This window comes from Erigeron canadensis, chromosome 8 (assembly GCF_010389155.1).
Source record: "Erigeron canadensis isolate Cc75 chromosome 8, C_canadensis_v1, whole genome shotgun sequence".
NCBI lineage: Eukaryota > Viridiplantae > Streptophyta > Magnoliopsida > Asterales > Asteraceae > Erigeron > Erigeron canadensis.
The window spans coordinates 30,739,373-30,757,996 of NC_057768.1; the positions used below are offsets into that span (position 1 = coordinate 30,739,373).

General features: G+C 37.3%; 1 protein-coding gene across 2 annotated transcripts; it reads right to left on the minus strand.

Annotated features, from left to right (window-relative positions):
• Positions 1 to 438: 438 nt before the first annotated feature.
• On the minus strand, positions 439 to 17,276 carry LOC122611299 (probable serine/threonine protein kinase IRE4). Of its 2 annotated transcripts, none has more exons than XM_043784304.1 (16): positions 16,995 to 17,276; positions 13,419 to 13,513; positions 13,088 to 13,300; positions 11,611 to 12,663; positions 10,713 to 10,885; positions 10,357 to 10,597; positions 10,184 to 10,276; positions 9,652 to 9,792; positions 9,475 to 9,567; positions 8,931 to 9,123; positions 8,761 to 8,846; positions 7,463 to 7,551; positions 7,312 to 7,363; positions 1,797 to 2,000; positions 1,629 to 1,706; positions 439 to 945 (listed from the first exon to the last, which is right to left on the minus strand). In XM_043784304.1, exons 1-16 carry the CDS (start codon positions 17,230 to 17,232, stop codon positions 847 to 849), a joined length of 3,141 nt encoding a protein of 1,046 aa, XP_043640239.1. In that variant the 5' UTR covers positions 17,233 to 17,276; the 3' UTR covers positions 439 to 846. The 2 variants fall into 2 exon arrangements, with proteins under 2 accessions (XP_043640239.1, XP_043640238.1); XM_043784303.1 differs by having other exon boundaries at positions 1,629 to 1,709.
• Between the last annotated feature and the right edge of the window lie 1,348 nt (positions 17,277 to 18,624).

The window sequence follows — 18,624 nt, forward strand, 5'->3', positions numbered from 1 at the left end:
AGCCCTTTCAGATATGTGTTTTAGAGTTTGGGTATTTAACCCAAACTGCTTATCCACCCACAAGTTCTCGTGTCTGAAAGTTAACATGAAAATAACACAACCATAATGGATACTTTGTAAATAAAAGGATTCTGCTAATCATTGGTTATGGTTAACGCGCAATAAAATGTTGTACATGGAAGTAAATAATAATTTTCAGGGGGACACTTATCTTTATGTACAATTCACTGCATGTTAAGGACTATCTTTAGCAAAATCTAATAAGAAATTACCAATAATTACTGTACTGTTTTAGAAGAGAAAACTGTATATCTATTGGGACTTTTGAAGACTTGCACCTTTCATCAACACAAGATTACTCACTTGGTGGCTTGGCACATTTTTTTTTGCTTGTGCACAGCCATAAAAGTAAAGTTCATTCCTAACTGAGAGTCTAAGAATCATTGAAAGCATATAAACTTTTGTATTTCCTTATTTTTCTGGTCAAGCGTAGTCGACCAAGTACATTTGAGTGTCCTTCAGATGTAATAGGAAAATTTAATTCACAACAATAAAGTAAAGAATCTATAAGACTTTGTGCACTGGAATAAAATCGATCTATGTGCCTCGACTCATTTGATTCTTAAAACTAAATTGTCTATGTAAAAAGAAGAAAAAAACACCTTCTACCATTTGGTGTTAAAGGTAGCTTAGTGACCACAAGCCATCTTAGGCTACTCTAACTAGTTGCACTATCCAATCTTTCCCTTGAAGGATGCATCTCCTACTATGAAAAAGGGAGAATCTTACCTTGAAAGGAAATTCGTGTGTATATGCTTTTCTTAAAAAGCAAAAGCATATGAGAATCTATGAAGTTGGGCCATTTTGTGGAGATGAACATCTTGACACATCCTTATTGTTTTGTAGAAGCACATCATGATTGATTGATGCCAACTGCGACAGGTTCTGCAATCATAGATAAATATATTAGATTACATAGTGGAAATTTCAACCAATTTATATATAACTTATCTCTGAAAGGGTCAAGCATTTCGGAAGTCGAGTGTATTTGAATGAGTAAAATCTGTGAACCATATTAATCAAAAGCTTTAATTACTTTGACACACTAACTATTCTCTAAACTTGGAAAACTAGACAGAAAAGTGTTCAGAATCAACCAATCCCAACCCATAACAAAACGAACATGTTTTGTCCAGGTGCCAACCTCACCCATTTTGCAGCCTCTAAGATTCTCTTATAACATGAAAATTTGAAAACTGACATAAGTGGTTGACTAGGCATGACTACCTAGCAATATCTAAAATAACATTCGAAAAGAAAAAAAAAAAGAATCTTGAGGACTCAAGTCATCATCAATTTACATTTAATGATGATTAAAAGAATGAGTACACATAAAATAGAAAGTTCTCAAGGGTATAGATGTTGGAAATTTTCGTGGACAAAGGCAACATGCATTATTTACAGCATGCAATGTCAAGTCACTATTTCTTCCATATGCATAGAAACTTTTTTGAGCTTAACCGAAACTAAGGAAAAAGAATGTGCCTATTTTTAATAGAAAACATTTCCGGTATAAGATAAACAGGATTGAACCATGGTAATGCCATTCTTAATCTTGCTAGTGGTACCTTGAAAGAGAAATTGATCCAGGAAAGATCATCACATGGGGATGCTTCAAACTCTGCAAGTTCTCCACATACGTCCATCTTCTGGAAAGAAGACAACAGAGGAGTTCAGTGCCAAATCAATAAACAACCTCTACTGTGACCAAAAACTATAATGGACAGAAGGTGAACCTCTCTTGTGTCTGAGCAGAATTCAGTTGAGTCAGAAGCTGCATCACTGCAATCTTGCTCATCAAATGTTCCGCTTGAACTATGACTATGTCGTGATACAAAATAACTTGTATCGTCTATGCCATCTGGCTGTGGTATAAAGGCCACCTTTTGCATGGCAAGTGTATCCCAGTTTACACCTTTGAAAAATGGATGTGCTTTTACCTGCATAGCAGGCAGTTTTTTATTTATAACAAGTTCCTTTCAGGGGAAAGGAAACACAATTATAACAAGACAATAATATGCTAGAAATTGCCTTGTACCATATTAGATTACAATAGTTTAGTCTATATATAATTAGTCCTTTATAGTATAGGGTCTATTATGTAATATGCTCTCTTATATATACCTCATACTAGATATCATTAATAAAAACACAACTTATACAATTTTGATTACCGATTGTTATGGTATCAGAGCCAACCCTTTTCTTTTTTCTTTTTTTTTTTATATTTTCGGGTAGCCATCAAACCCTTCTACCTCTACAATACTTCTGATTCTATTTCCCTCCATACACAACTTCGCTGATCACTAGCCAATCCACACATAACTTCTGTCAATCATGGCAACCCTACAATTGTTTGATCAGAAAACGAAAACAACCCACAGTTCACATAAATTTGGATTCACTCTATCACCAGATAACTATGGATACTGGAAGATGATGGTTGAGCCCTTCCTGATTACAAACGACTTATTTGGATACATTGATGGGAGTATCCCATGCCCGCCAAAAACTATCACAGTTGCTTCTTCATCTGCTGACAAAGACAAAGGACCTGTTCAGACTTCTCAACCGAACCCAGAACACAATATCTGGGTTTCCAATGATGCTCATATACGGATGCTCTTGTTTTCTACCTTTTCCGTATCCGTTTATCCACATGTTCAGGGGGTTACTTCTCGGGATGTTTGGCTGTCCCTTGAACGTGCTTTTGCCCCTCAAACTGTTTCACGTAAGAACATCTTGAAATCTCAGCTCTTGCGTCTTGAGATGAGATCCGATGAGACCTCTTTGGCATACCTAACACGGGCCCAAGAGCATGCTACAGCCTTGGCAAATATTGGGGCCCCAATGCAAGAGGAAGATCGGGTTATGGTTATTGTTTCCGGTCTCCGGGATGAATACCAAGGAGTAAAGACAACAGCCCTATCTCGCCAATTAGCCTTCAATGAACTCCACGCCTTGTTTTCTGATCATGAGTAAATGTTGAAGAAACAGGCCCCTACGATGTCTCCTACCCAGGCCTTTGCTGCCTCGGTTAATCCTTCTACTCCTGCAGTTTCTGGTCCTTCAACAGCATCACCAGAAGCTGTTCAAGCTGTTCAGCAGCTCGCAGCCCAACTGGGCGTCCAATTACCACTGCCACCGTCTCAACCACAGGCATATTATAGCAATCGGGGCACATCCTATCAGAATCGTGGAGGCCGGAACTCTCGTGGCCGAGGACGGGGGAACTACAACAGCAACAATAATCGAAACGTAGCAGGGCGTGGTCAGTTTAGTTGGGCTTCTAGTCAAAACGTTGTTTACGGGTCTTGTAACGGGTGCGGTATCGGGCATCTCCCTACTCATTGTCCAAATCGTGATCCGTCAACACCTAGATCTAGGCAGCCCCCGTCGGCCAATTTTGCGGATTATTAGTCTAACTTAGAACAAATGGCTGCCAGATACAGGGACAACTCATCAGGCTGCTCCAGATCTCTCAAGTCTCAATCAATCTGAATCTTATTATGGAGGTGACAACCTTCATTTTGGCAACGGTAAGGGTTTACCCATCTTACATATTGGCTCCACCCGTCTATACTCACCCACCAGAACCTTTAATCTAAACAATATCCTACACGTTCCACAAATTAAACAAAACCTTCTTTCGGTTCAAAAATTCTGCATTGATAATCATGTCTATTTTGAATTTCACGATTTCTTTTTTGTTGTGAAGGACAAGTTTACACACACTATCCTCCTCACGGGTCCAAGTAATGACGGTCTCTATTCTTTCAAGCTTCCTCGTTTGTTTCCGGTTCCAAAAGTTGCTTTTTCTGCTTCTCGTGCCTCTTCCAGCATTTGGCATCAAAGATTGGGGCATCCACATCCACAACTTTTGAAGTCCATGCTTTCGTTTTATCATTTACCTCTAAATAAAGACTCTTATAGTGATTTTTGTGAAGCTTGTTCTATTGGAAAATCTTCTAAGTTACATTTATTTCCCTCTGTGTTTACAAGCAATAATATATTAGATCTTTTATTTTATGATGTCTGGGGACCGTCTCCTGTTCCTTCTATTGAGGAAGGCCATTCTTATTTTCTTTTGTGTGTTGACCATTATTCCAAATTCATGTGGATCTTTCCTTTTAAATTAAAATCTGATGTCTTTAATATTTTTCAACAATTTATTTTAATGGTTGAACGACAATTTAGTAACAAAGTTAAAGCTGTTCAAATTGATTGGGGTGGTGAGTTTCGTAACCTGTCCACCTTCTTTCGCAGTCTTAGTATTATCCATCGCTTTTCGTGTCCTCATACCAATGAACAAAATGGTATTGTTGAACGCCGGTATCGGCACGTTGTTGAAACCGGCCTCACTTTGCTTGCACAATCTCATGTTCCACATTGGTTTTGGCATTTTGCGTTTGAAACTGCTGTTTATTTAATTAACCGAATGCCTTCCCGAAACAACTCTTCTCTTTCTCCATTTCAACATTTGTTCAAGCATCCACCCGACTACTCATTTCTCCGAGTGTTTGGTTCTCAGTGCTTTCCTCACCTCCGTCCGTATAACAATCATAAGATTAATTTCCGCTCCACTCCGTGTGTTTTTCTCGGGTACAGTCTCGTGCATCACGGTTACCGATGCTTTGATCCTCTCACAGATCGTATTTACATCGCTCTACATGTTCGTTTTAACGAGCAATGTTTTCCTTTTGTCCAAACCTTTCCACCAACACCAACTCACTCTTCCACCGATCCTTACATCTCTTTCTATCCATCTCCTGACCTAGCCTTTAATCATTTTGATGTTGACCAGCCACCTACTCCACCTGCTATGCAGCCTGTTACACCTGCTAGTCCACATCCACATCTGCTGAAACACCACAGCCTTCCCACACCACCACCGCACCTCCACAGCCCCCATCCCCACCGTTAATGACCTTTGCCCGCAGGCCCAAAACAGCTCCACAGGCCCCTTCTAAGCCTGCTTTTGACACCTATCAAGCTGGACAACAACAGAACCCACGACCACACCCCATCCCGAGCACACTTCCACCACCCACTCGCACTCGGCCATCTAACCTTCGGCCGAACCCTAAACAGCACCAGCCATACAATGCACAATCTTTCAACACATCTACCTCATACCCTGACCAAGAACCTACATCCTTTACTCTTGCTAACACTGTCCCACAATGGCGTCAGGCCATGGCTGATGAGTATTCGGCCTTGATGAAAAACGGCACATGGTCTCTTGTCCCACGTGTACCAGGTTCTAACATTGTTGATTGCAAATGGGTTTATAAGGGTTTATAAGCTGAAAGAAGATCAACATGGGGCTATACAATGCTACAAAGCTAGACTTGTGGCTAAGGGGTATCGACAACAACCAGGCATCGATTATCAAGATACCTTCAGTCCCGTGGTCAAAGCAACCACCATACGTCTTGTGTTATCATTAGCTGTTACACACAAGTGGCCCCTCAGACAGTTGGATGTTCAAAATGCCTTTTTACATGGTGTTCTCAAGGAGACGGTTTACTTAAAGCAGCCCCAAGGTTTTGTAGATCAGACCAAACCGGATCATGTCTGTCTGCTTCACAAACCTCTGTATGGGTTGAAACAAGCACCACGCGCGTGGTTTACACAACTCTCCAGCACCTTTCACAAGCTCGGCTTTGTAGGATCCAAAACGGATCCTTCACTCTTCATTTATCAGTCCACAGGTGTTCTTCTTTATATGTTAGTTTATGTTGATGACATAATCATCACTGGAAACAATCAACAGGCTATTAATACGGTGGTTCAATTTCTCAGTCGTACTTTTCCGGTTCAGGACATGGGCCGCCTTTCTTATTTCTTGGGAATTGAAGTTGTTTATAAGGGGGCTGATCTTCTTTTGTCACAACAAAAGTATATTGCTGATCTCTTACACAAGGCTGGCTTATCCAATGCGAAACCTGTTTCCTCTCCTATCACTACCACCGCCAACCTTGCCTTAGGGGATAGCCCACCATTTGAAAACCCGGTGAAATACCGTCAGGTTGTTGGGGCTCTACAGTATGCTACCTTATCACGACCGGATATCACTTATGCTGTTAACAAGGTATGTCAGTTTATGCATTCACCAACGGAAAATCACTGGTCCACCGTCAAGAGAATTCTGCGCTATCTAAAAGGCACCAATGGTCATGAGCTGCTCATTCAACATCAGTCGTCTCAGGTACTCCATGCTTATGCTGACTCCGCCTTCAATAATCTTTCTGCCTTTTCAGACGCTGATTGGGCAGGTGATCCAGATGACCGTCGATCCACCGGGGGGTATGCTATCTACTTGGGATCAAATCTTGTGTCATGGGCTGCTCGCAAACAGAAGACTGTCTCTCGGTCATCTACTGAGTCCGAGTACAAAGCTCTTGCAGATGCTGTTACTGAACTTGCATGGTTACAAACTCTCCTTCGTGAACTTCATGTTACAATTCGCTCTACTCCCACTCTGTAGTGTGACAATTTGGGAGTACTTATCTGCAAATCCGGTCTTCCATGCTCAGACAAAGCATGTTGAGATAGACTTTCACATTGTTCGAGAAAGGGTTGCCAGAGGCCAACTAGCGGTTGATTTTATTTCTACAGACGATCAAATTGCAGATATCTTCACAAAGGCGTTGCCTACTAAGCGATTTCTTGTTTTACGATCCAAACTAAGGGTCGCTTCTCGACCTTAGTTTGAGGGGGGATATTAGATTACAATAGTTTAGTCTACATATAATTAGTCCTTTATAGTATAGGGTCTATTATGTAATATGCTCTCTTATATATACCTCATACTAGATATCATTAATAAAAACACAACTTATACAATTCTGATTACCGATTGTTATACCATCCACTCTTTATCGATATATATGAAACACACTCTTTTGAACCATTTAATTCAATATTCTAGGCATAACTTGCCTGGATATGCAATTCGTTGCATTGAATAAAAAGGAAAGGGTAGTGATAAATTCACAACAAACTATTGCCATATACAACAAGTACAGATATGACACTGCATACTGTACAACTGTCTAAAGCATATAGTTGTTGTGTATAAATTGTATTAAATAGCAAACTACTCGGAAGAAAATAGCAAGTATGTTGCATTAAAAAAAAGTTCATTGCATGTATAGGTAAAAAGTAATCAGTACTTTGCATGTTCTTGCACTTTGCCTATATAGCAAATAGTTGATATTGAGGAAGTTTGAGACTAAAATATTCAACCTCTGGTGATCCATGTGCTCCTAGACGCTGGTCAGGGTCATGAATAAGAAACCTAAAGATAAAGACATAAAGTATTCATTTAAATCAAGAACAGTTAATGAGGAGGCAGCAAATTAAATATACAGCATATAATAACTTGCCAGTAACAAACCTGCTAATCATGTCTTGAGCCTCATGAGAAATCTCATTTGGATTAGAAGGCCATGGTATTTTCGCATTGAGAATGTTATAAAATATTCTCTGTGGAAAACCAAGATAGTGAAAGCATCATAAGAATTAAATGTACTTAAAGTATCATCAATAATGATGGCATACATGGGAAATGCAATCACAACACAAAAATGATTTCATACATGACAGGTTCAAAACAGAACATACAGGTAGAATTAGAGAACCACAAAATCACGCGTCAAATAACATGTGATTAAGTGCATGTACATGTGAAAAGTCATAGAGATTTAAATGAAAACAAAGTTAAGTTGGAATTTTTTTTTATAGTTCACATGTAATTGGACCTGTTCACAGGTAAACAATAAAAAAAAGGGTAATTGGATGGAAACCCCCTGATCCCATGTACCATTTGGTACCCACTGATCCCCTAGTCAGGCTAGTGTCCAGGTGAATCTCAACCACTTAATAATCCCCTGATTATCTCTATTAATAAGTGAACAAATCGAGTAACACGTGTTTATAACAAGTTCACAACCTTTTTTGTTCTCATTTAATCTCTGTACCTTTTCACATGTGTATAAACGTAATCACACATGAAGTAACAAGTAATTTTGTATCTCGTACAGTTCTCGACCTTATTGTGGTTCTTGTGTGAACCTTACTGGACAAAGTGATAACATGGGATCTAATGCGTCAGTAACTTTGACCATTTTGTTAATTTTCCAATACTGGTTGACATGTCAATACATGAAACATGAAAGCTGGTTAGCTTACAAGATAAGCCTAGATGAAAGTTTTTGGAGGTTGAAAGCTGTTTAGATTGATAAATACTATATTCTCCTAAATAGATATATTCTAAAACTAAGTTACCTTTTTATGCAATTTGTCCAATATTAGCAAACTTTTCATGCAAATTTCCCATAGAAAAAACTTAAAAACTAATCAAATGACCACCATGGTACCCGTGCAATGCGGCATACTTGAGAGGGGAAAGAGGGTGATATATCACATCTTTATTGGATGGGTGGGGGTGGGGAGGATGAGAGGGGAAATAGGGTAATATATCCATCTTTATTGGAAGGCAAATGAGGTTAATATATCCATCTTTATTGGGTGGGGAATGAGGGTAATATATCCATCTTTATTGGATGGGGAAATCATCAATGATGTGGCACATTCTTGTTGGAGTTCCTTAATATTAGGATGGGGTGGGTAAATGCTTAACCCAATTGTATACAAGTATAGAAATACTTAAGATATCAAAACAAACTTTTATACCTCAGGATTGTCAGAATTGAAAGGTGGGGTTCCCGTAATTAATTCAAACAGAATAACTCCAACTGACCACCAATCCGCTGCATAACCTGCAGCAGTGGCCACAACACAAGTCAGTTTATCTGTTACAAAAGGGTTTTAGCTAAATTGATTAATGCATTATGGCTTCTAACCATGTTCAGTTCCAAGAAGTATTTCTGGGGCCAAATAGTCTGGCGTACCGACAGCTGAACGCTCCCTCCTATCTACACTCCATTCACTGTCAGGTTGATGACCATTTGAAACTATAACCTCATTTGACTCGGGTCTAGTTAAAGCACCCGTACTATTCATTAGGCCAATTTTAGACAGCCCAAAATCTGTAAGCTGATATATACAAAATAATTAGCAAACACCCTGGAATATATTATAAGGGTAAAGGTAAAAAAAAGAAAGATAATTTAGAAAGCAATAGCAACAAATGTATTTTCATCTAGTTGAAATATAACACCTTGAAATTATAAAAATCTCTCTCAACCTGGCATACTTCAGCAGTCTTTTTGCAGTTTTGCAAGTACATTGATTACTTTTTCACATATGTACAATGAAAAATGAAACTAGTCCTACTGGTCATCCATAAAAATTTAGTCTCTTTTCATTTCTGTTAAGTTTTCAAATTAAAATTATCTATTTTTCACTACATGATAATGGAGAACTTCAGCTCCTATAAGACTACACCTTAATATGTCCGTCATGTGCAATCAATATGTTGTCAGGTTTAAGATCCCGATGAACGATTCCTACAGAATGAAGGTATTCAAGAGCAAGAACCTGAAAAAAGATGCATATAAGTTGTATGATGATGATATATCCAACACAATCTGAAAAATCCGACCAAGAAACTCATTAACAAACCAGTTCTGCTATATAAATGCGTGCTACATCCTCTCCAAGGCAGCCAACATTTCTTAGCAATGAGAACAGATCGCCTCCATTGAGATATTCCATCACTAAGTAAAGGTAGTCTCTACTGGTAAATGAATAGAAAAATCGAACCTGCACCAGGTAACAGATTATCATTGAATACCACATCATGCAGTCTAAAGGCGTCAATTTCAACCCATTTACTTATGAGTTATGAAAGAGTCCACCCGGATTATTGTAGACGCAAACAAGTCAAATGAGTCGAAAGAGAACAAGTCAAATGGGATTAATCAGTTGAAAGTCGCCCAAAGTGTATACTTGATGCATACAACCTCCAGAATCTTTTATTCACCAAGTTATATTTTTTTTAGATTGACAAGTTTCAACACACTTGATTATCACTGTATTAATACATATAGGGGGGGAAAATTAAAAAGGAGTGCTATAAAGTCAACGTGGCCCGTTTTGACCCATACTATCATGTACTATAAAGCAATTTATACCAAAGGGGGTAAGAGATTACCACAAATGGATTTCGTACTGTGATCAATATGTTACGTTCAGCAACTATCCTTTCGATATCATTTTTCCGTAGCATATCCATTTTCTTGAGCATCTGCATAAGCAAACGGCTAATCATATATAACTTTAACGGTTCAGAAGGATTAAATATTCAGGCGAATTTCTGAATACTACCTTTATAGCAAATAAGTCACCAGTAGTACGTTTACGTGCAAGGAATACTTTACCATAAGCTCCTTTGCTGATTGGTTTAATAATCTCAAAATCATCAATGCTTGTTCGCTCCTTATGTAGAGGATGTGAAGGAGTCGAAACTGAACTGCTGTGAGATGCAGAATCCAACAAAGACGGGTATCCAACATCACTACTTCTTTTATTCGTATCTTCTAGTTCACATGCAATTATATATTTTTCTCTGCATATAGAATAGGGAAAGGGAAGAAAAGAAAGATGGTCACCAAAACTCAAAATGGAAATCTATAACCATACTCGCTATGCATGAAAATTCATATAGGAAAAATCAATATTACCGAAGCAGTTTTTCTATCCGGTGTCCAAATGTATCTATTACAAGAGCTTTGAGTTTGCTATTCTGTAGAATATCCTGCAAATCTTGAATGCAAGTAAGCAAAACCTCATGTGAACTCTCTTCCATTAGATCTGTCTCGGCTGTAGAACGAGCAATGTCCCTAAGGTCAGTCATCTGCATCAGAAGAAAACATGCTCTAACAACATTTATTATAAACTGGCCGAATGCTATATAGTGAAACATACATCTTTCACGTTTTTCAGGTTACTTGCAGATTTTATTGCATACAAAGGTAACCAATTCTGGTCAACATTCTATTTCAAGCCGCCAACTTTGTTTTCACCATATAAGACCCTCGAACTTTCAAAAACCTTTGATTTGATGTAATCTTAAACCTGGGCAGTTGGTAGAAGGTTTCAAAGCACCCCGTCATAAAAAAAGTCAATATATTTTTTCTAAAAGTTTTGAGGGTTTTGATGAAAGTTTTCAAAAATTGAGGGGTTTTAACAACAAAAATGAAACCGAAGGGTTTTTCCAGGGAAAAAACTTAGATGTTTGTTATATACAAATATACAATCAACTTTCCGAGTATTATAAGACAAGACCATATGCATTATACACTGTGCTCCATATTTTTCAGCAGAGAAGAGAAGAAGGGAGAGAAGAGAACGGGAGCCGAGAGGGATGGACCATCCTCTCACTTATGGGAAGACAAATTGTAATGGAAATTAAGCTATTCTAGCCCTCGCCTTCCCTTCCTTTTTCTCTTTTATTGAAACTACGGAGCCCATCAATCCTTCTTCCTTCTCCTTCCCTCCCCTTCTCTCTTATTATCTGGAGCAGGGTGCATTGCAACGTATTGATGACACCTGAACTAGAAAACAAAGTGGGTGACATACCTGTTGCACATCCTCCAATTCACAAGGATGGTTATGCTCTAACCAAAAAAAGTCAAAATTCGACGCCCTGGGAGTATTTGTGGAGGACGCTGATGTCATGCTTCCTGTTGATGAGGGAGGACCATGTTGACTTTTCACACCAGGGAACCCCTTGAGATTTGCAAAGGTAACAGGAGTTGAGTCTTCTATGCATGCAGTGTCCATTTCATGAAGATCCTCAAACATTCCTTCAACGCCTTTATTCCGCCACTCACTTATCTTAGGAGAGCAATTATCCAAAGAAAATTGCATTTGCGAATTCTGAGGGCTATCATCTGCGGCATGCACACTTGGCGTGCAGGAGTCAATAATTTGGTCAAGTATATCTGCTAATGCTAAAAGGCTTTCGTTTACATCTATACCTTTTGTATCACATTTTTCTGCATATGCACATATATAAGAATGTGACTCCAGATGAGAAGGGGGAACATATTCCTCACATATTCGACAAATAACTAAGTCTTCGTTTCCCGAGTTCATCTCTAGCTCATGAGTTTTTGGGACATGTAGAGCAACATCGTTTTGGGATTCTTCAAATTTATGTTCATTATCAAACTTGTTTAGAACATCATCTGAATTAGATTCAATAATCCCTAAATTTAGAAGCCAGCTCATTTCATATGAAGGAATCTTTTCCAAACATTCTTTTAATCTAAGAAGAGAGATCTCATCAATATGCTCACTGTGCTTCTCGAAATGCAACAACCTTGTACAACGAGTTAATATAAAGAGCATTCTTGTAAAAAGCCATTTTAATGGCCCTGTTTGGCAATCATGCCTCTTTCTAGTTAAATCTTGAACAATGGTCTCACATTTGGTACGGAACTCTAGGGGTGACATATCTATACATACTTTAGAAAGAATGAGAAGCTCCTCGATCAATCTTTGGTCTTCCAAAGATAATATATCAGACTTCTGGGATACCTCAATCACCTCTCCTTTAAAACAAGCTAGCTCTGTGTTGACCAACTCTTTTGCAGCATTAAAATTTGACCGCAACGACCTCAAAAGTTCCTGAATGCCGATTTATCAATATACAGAATCCACAAGAAGCATACAGGAATAGTATAACAAGTATGTAGTTTGTTCTGATGATAATTTTAACCCCAAATTAGGCATTGCAATGGATCTGGGAAGGATCCACAAATGATCTGATTGTATCCATTACCCAACTAAATGAATACTGGCCCGCACATCAGCTAATGGGTCAGGATTTGACCCATTAGCCACCTAATCTACATAGTCTGATCACGATCCACATCAACCTACTAATTTTGATATAATTAACCAATTCCCATATCCTACAGAAGACCCTCCCCCAAGTAAAGAGCCGACCCAATGACAAACCTACCCCCAACAATACTTAACAGCCTAAAAACAACTTTGTTTGACCTCCTAATATGTAACTTAAATCACAATATATGAAACATAACCATACCTTCAAATCACTAAAGCTATGAGCTCGGGTATGTGAAGGTCTAATGCCACCTTTAGGTCCAAGTTCATGTGAGAAGCTTTTCAGCACTTCTGGCATTTTATCAGCAGATGTCTTTCCTGCTTCAGTTCTATTCACAAATGTGGCTCGTTCTACCTTTTGTTGTTTACTTGAAAGAGCTTCCTTGTCCGATACCTCGACTTCAGCATTTCTCTTCTGTCACATTTTAAATTTACTTATTCAATAGTTGACTTTTTAGATGAAAACTGCAGCATGTACCATCTATATGGGTACGAATGTATGACATATGTAACTATGCTATATGAAGTGTCACCTCAGCTTCAGGAGGCTTATCTCTGATAGCTCTATCAGAATCCTTGGAAAGATGAGATGTGACCCAGCGTGCTATTTTTTTTCCTTTACGGAGTCCTGGTACATATAACAATCAATAAATAGCTTACTTCAAAGTACCTAGAACTTATGATACCTTTTTCAGAATTAGAACAAACCTATGTTAGTAATTAAAACTCATGCTGCTACTGAAGCTATATAATAATAAATAAATAGAAAGGTAATGGGGGGAACCCCAGCCCCGGTACCACAATTCAATACCCATCGACTCACCCCGCCTGAGCCATATGATGCCGATACAATACCTCCATCCTAATCCCCACATGATCTGGGCACCCCAAAGAATCGATATTCACATGTGGGTCTAGGCTTCACTGGTAACAGGTACCTTAAAGGAATTATCTTTTGTGCCAAGCGGGGATCGAACTTGAGACCTAATAGTCAAAAATTTGAAATTTCTAATTCCATGTTCCATCTATGTTCCCTTCACTGATATACTTCAAATGACAAATGCTATTTTTTCATGGTTTCTAGTCAGAACACAATCAGTTTCTATTTTCACCATCTATGGTTATACAATAACAGAACGCATGTAAGATATTAACATATAAGTCCGTAACAAATATTTTGTTTAAAAAAACATAATAAGATCAGCTGATATAATATATTTATCAGCAAAGCTACAATATACGAAGCAATACAGCCACCCTGCACATTTAGCAGTAATAGCAGCAAAAACGAATCGAATGCAATTTAATGCCATTAATGCTAAAGAGTAAATCTTGGTACTATATATACGCATATAAATAAAAGAACAGTAATAACTACTTGTCAAAAAGATTTGTAAGCTCGCCGAATGGAAAACATGAATGAAAACAGTATGCCCACAATAACGGTCGAAGTATAACATGATCAGTACTTAGAAATGTCCATTGAAGTTAAGCAACCTAACACTTACATGATCAATTAATTAGAGAATTTCTAACCCAAAATAATCTAATATTACCTTTTCAAACGTATGCCAGCAATGATGGTAGATAATCTAAAGCTAGCTATAAGCCTATAAGCCTATGTTCTTTCCAAAGAGTACAGACTATATAAACCATTATTGTCCGACAATTCTAATGAAGGCATCTTCGTACTTCCTCTATGGCTCTATCACATCGAAATAGCATAATTTCTGTTTTAAAATCACACCCATAACCATCACTAATATTGTATCCTTGGTATTGTATAGGCTTTTCATAGAGCTCTGCCCTTTTATGCGAAGCATATACATGAAACTTTTTAAGCCGGGCGCCTTTCTAAAAGCAATCTCTCTACCCTTGGGTTCAAATGATAGCAATGGAAATTTTTGAAAAAAATCAAAATTGGCTTAGATTACCAAATGACCGACTTAGTTTGCATGTGATCGATCCAGGCCATATATATTTACACATGTCAATATAACATGTGTTTTACAAATGTTCAACTATTTTTTTGTCATATGAACCTCTTTTAACTTTTACATGTTATCGAAGTTAATCGCATGTGATATAAAACGTAATTTAGAATGGCTCACAAAATAGAAATTTATCACATGAACTTTTTACATGTTATCGAACTTAATCGCATGGATGGAAACCTTAGGTTAGAAAAATGGAGAGGAGCCTTGAAGACAATGGATTGTGCGCAGTCAAGAAAAGAGCGAATACCTACAATGTGACTTCGACAAGGATGAAAAGAAGGGGATGAGGATATTCGCATTGGGAAGCAGGTTTTGCTTCCGAACGAGTCTTTTAGATATCTGGGATTGGTGCTACACAAATCGGGGGCGGCAGATGTGGGGGGTGGGGGGATAGATGAAGACGTGGAACATCGGATACAAGTTGGATAGATGAAGTGGAGAGCGGCTACAGGAGTTATGTGTCACAAAGAGATCCCGCTAAAGCTGAAAGGTAAGTTAAACAGAGTAGCTATTAGACCAGCTATGCTATACGGGTCGGAATGTTGGCCGATGACGAAAGCTCAAGTTCCTCAGGTGGAGGTGGATGAGATTAAGATGCTAAGGTGGATATGCAGGAAGACCCTCTTAGAAAGGATCCCGACGGGGGTTTTTAGAGCCGAACTCAACGTAGGGACCATCATTAACAAGCTTAGGGAAGGACGCTTGAGATGGTTCGGTCATGTTAAGAAAAGAGACCAAAAAACACCGTTGAGAAGAGCAGAATCGATTCCGTCAACAGCAAGGGGTAGGTCTAAAATGAGGTGGGAGGATAGACTAGCGAATGACCTAAAGGAGCTTGGCTTGTGAGAGGACATGACTTACGATAAGACTACCTGGAGACCATAATTATAGTAGAGGAATAAGATAGGGTAGGTTTTTGGGTAACTTAGATTGAATCCTTTTTCCCATATTGTCTTGCCCAAAGATGGTAATGATGGTTTGGCCAGGAGAGAAAGTGGGCCCAAACTAAGGTAACTCGATGTTGGAGTGGGTTTTGGCCTAAAAGAGTTTTTGTAAGGAGAAATGGTAGGCCGACTAAGGTAAGAGGACAGGATATCGAATGCTCCAAAGAAGTTTTTCCTGTCGGCGGACGTGGCGTGGGAGTGGAAAGCATATAAATTGCCTAAAGGAGTTTTGTTTGACCTCTGTCGTTGGTTTGGCCATGAGTAAAATTAGGCCTAAACCGAGGGGAGAGGTTACTCTAGCGTTTTTTTTACCCCCAAAAAGCATTGTCTGTAAGAGGACATGACCAATGAGAGGATACTTAGAGGACTAGGATTAGTTAGAGGAATATGGTTAATAGGTAACCCTTTTAGGGGTTTTAGAGGTGGTTTTCTCACCAGTTAGGAGGCAAAGGTACTTTGTGTCATAGGTTAGTAGCATCCGTTATCTTATATAGGCTCGTCGGACCTTATGTCTTCTACGTAATATTAACTTATATGTATGTATGTCATGCATGATACCTTTCTTATTTGCTCATGTGACCTGCTGGGAGGGGGATAAGGGGAGTTTTTGTACATGTCACTCTTAATTGTTGCTCAGGTCTCACATGCTTGACTTTATGCACATATCTATGTTTACTATGCTTTTATGTTGTTGTTTAATATGTTCGTATGAGTTCTTATATGTTATGTTGTGTCGGATACGTTGGAAGGTGCGTTATGATGTGTGTTTCTGTTACTCTAATCTATTTTTAATGCAGCCATGCAATACTCGATGGTCACGTATGGTACTTACCTCTTACACTCTACTGTCTACATCTTACCTCCCCCATACCCTGCTTTGATAGGGATTGGGTACTGTTGTTGTTGTTGTCGTGTTGTTGTTGTTTTACTTTTCACTATATATATATATATACACACAAAGCTAACCAACTCACTTTTTCCTAAGTAAATACATATAATCCCTTTTCATTATAAAATTAACTAATAAAAAATTCAAATGGTCTTTTAACTAATAAATTATTCTAGAAATTTTACATGTATATATATACATATATAATAGCTCCACACAACTAACGACAACAATATATGTGTGTGTATATATATATATAAGTAGTAAGAATAATTATACCTTCTTTAGAAGAATGAAGCTTAACAAAGCCTTTGCTAAAAGAGCGCTGATGATTCTGCTTAAACCGATTAGTTATAGACTTATTATGATAATAACTATTATTATTATTACTTGAGCTCAAATTATAATTATAATTATCATTCAAATTAGACGTTATTTTAGTTTTAATTCGGTTTAAACCGGTCGGAATCCCAACCGTCTCCGGCGATTCACCGTCTTTTCTAGCCGGTTCAGTCATCGGAAAAGAATATATAATCACTTACTACTGGTGAGATGAAATAATTAGAAATATTTTAATTGGAGATTGAAAGATATAGATACAAGTTGTACCAGTGTTTATGTGTGTGTGTGTGTGTGTATATATCAATATATGTGTGCGTGTGGGAGAGTGAGAAATTCATGGATGGTGAACGAGTCTGTTAGGAAAGAAGTTGATTAAATTAAAAGATGCAAAGAATATGTCAAATATTACTCTATTATTTTTGTGGATTTATGGATTTTAATTCTATTTGTTAATATGGAAAACATGGTATAAATGTGTAAAAAGATTGTGTTTGTTTGGACATGCATTTTAAAGTTGTTAATTGGTGATTTGTTAGAATCAATCAAGATTAGATAACAATAATTAAAGCTTTGATAGTGAAAATATGAAGTTACCAAATTAATTTATTGATTTGATTAAATTATCCTATGATGAAGATTAATTATTGACATTATAACAATCTAAAAGTGTATATCAGATTATTAATAAGCAATTACGTTACATGCTATAAAGTTGTGTTAAATCATAATTTATCTTTATTATTATTTTTGCTTATTTAAAAATAATTGTACCTTTTTAATCAAAGATCCCTACTGTGAATTGTTATAGTTAAATATGTAGTAAATGTATAAGCAAAAATGTATTTTTATATTTCAAATTTAAAATTTATTAACATAATTTACTGTAGAAAACTATTGGATGTTGATAGGTTTTTGCCCACTATCAACTCCCAGCCATACTAATGGGGTTCGATGGTTGACGGTATCTTTGGATTTTGGTGGTCATAATTCACAAACAAAAATAGTACATCTCCAATAAGCTTTATTATTATTATTATTATTATTATTATTATTATTATTATTATTACTATTATTTTCATTTTCATCTTAATCTTACTCTAATATCTTTTATTATACTAAAGCACAGTTGTTCTAATAACTTATTGACCAATGACAACTTTCGATTTCTTAATGTTGACTTTTGTTTTCAATTTTGACTTTAATTTACAGTTTTTTGTTTTCCATCACAAATTTACACTTTTTACCCACTAATTTAATATAATTAATAAATAATAAAAGCTAATATATATCCGATAGAATAATAGCTAATATTTATCCAATAAAATAATAATTAATATATATGCAATAATATGTTCTATCATATATATATAATTAACCAAATCTATTTATATTTCAACTTTGAACCTATAATCTTTTATGAGTTACGTGTATTAAAATCTAATATTAATAATGTCGTAAGTCTCGTGTCCAGTGTTGGACACGGGTCTAAAATCTAATATATTATAAGACAGTTAAACTAATTACTTATTAACCAATCAAATCACTTAATGTCATCAAATTGACTCTC

Coding starts and splice junctions, on each gene's coding strand:
- LOC122611299 (XM_043784303.1), bottom strand. CDS start 17,232: ATGACTGAACCGGCTAGAAAAGACGGTGAATCGCCGGAGACGGTTGGG. Junction 13,301..13,418: donor ATAAGCCTCCTGAAGCTGAG/GTGACACTTCAT, acceptor AAAATGTGACAG/AAGAGAAATGCTGAAGTCGA. Junction 2,001..7,311: donor GAGCACATGGATCACCAGAG/GTTGAATATTTT, acceptor CCTGCTATGCAG/GTAAAAGCACATCCATTTTT.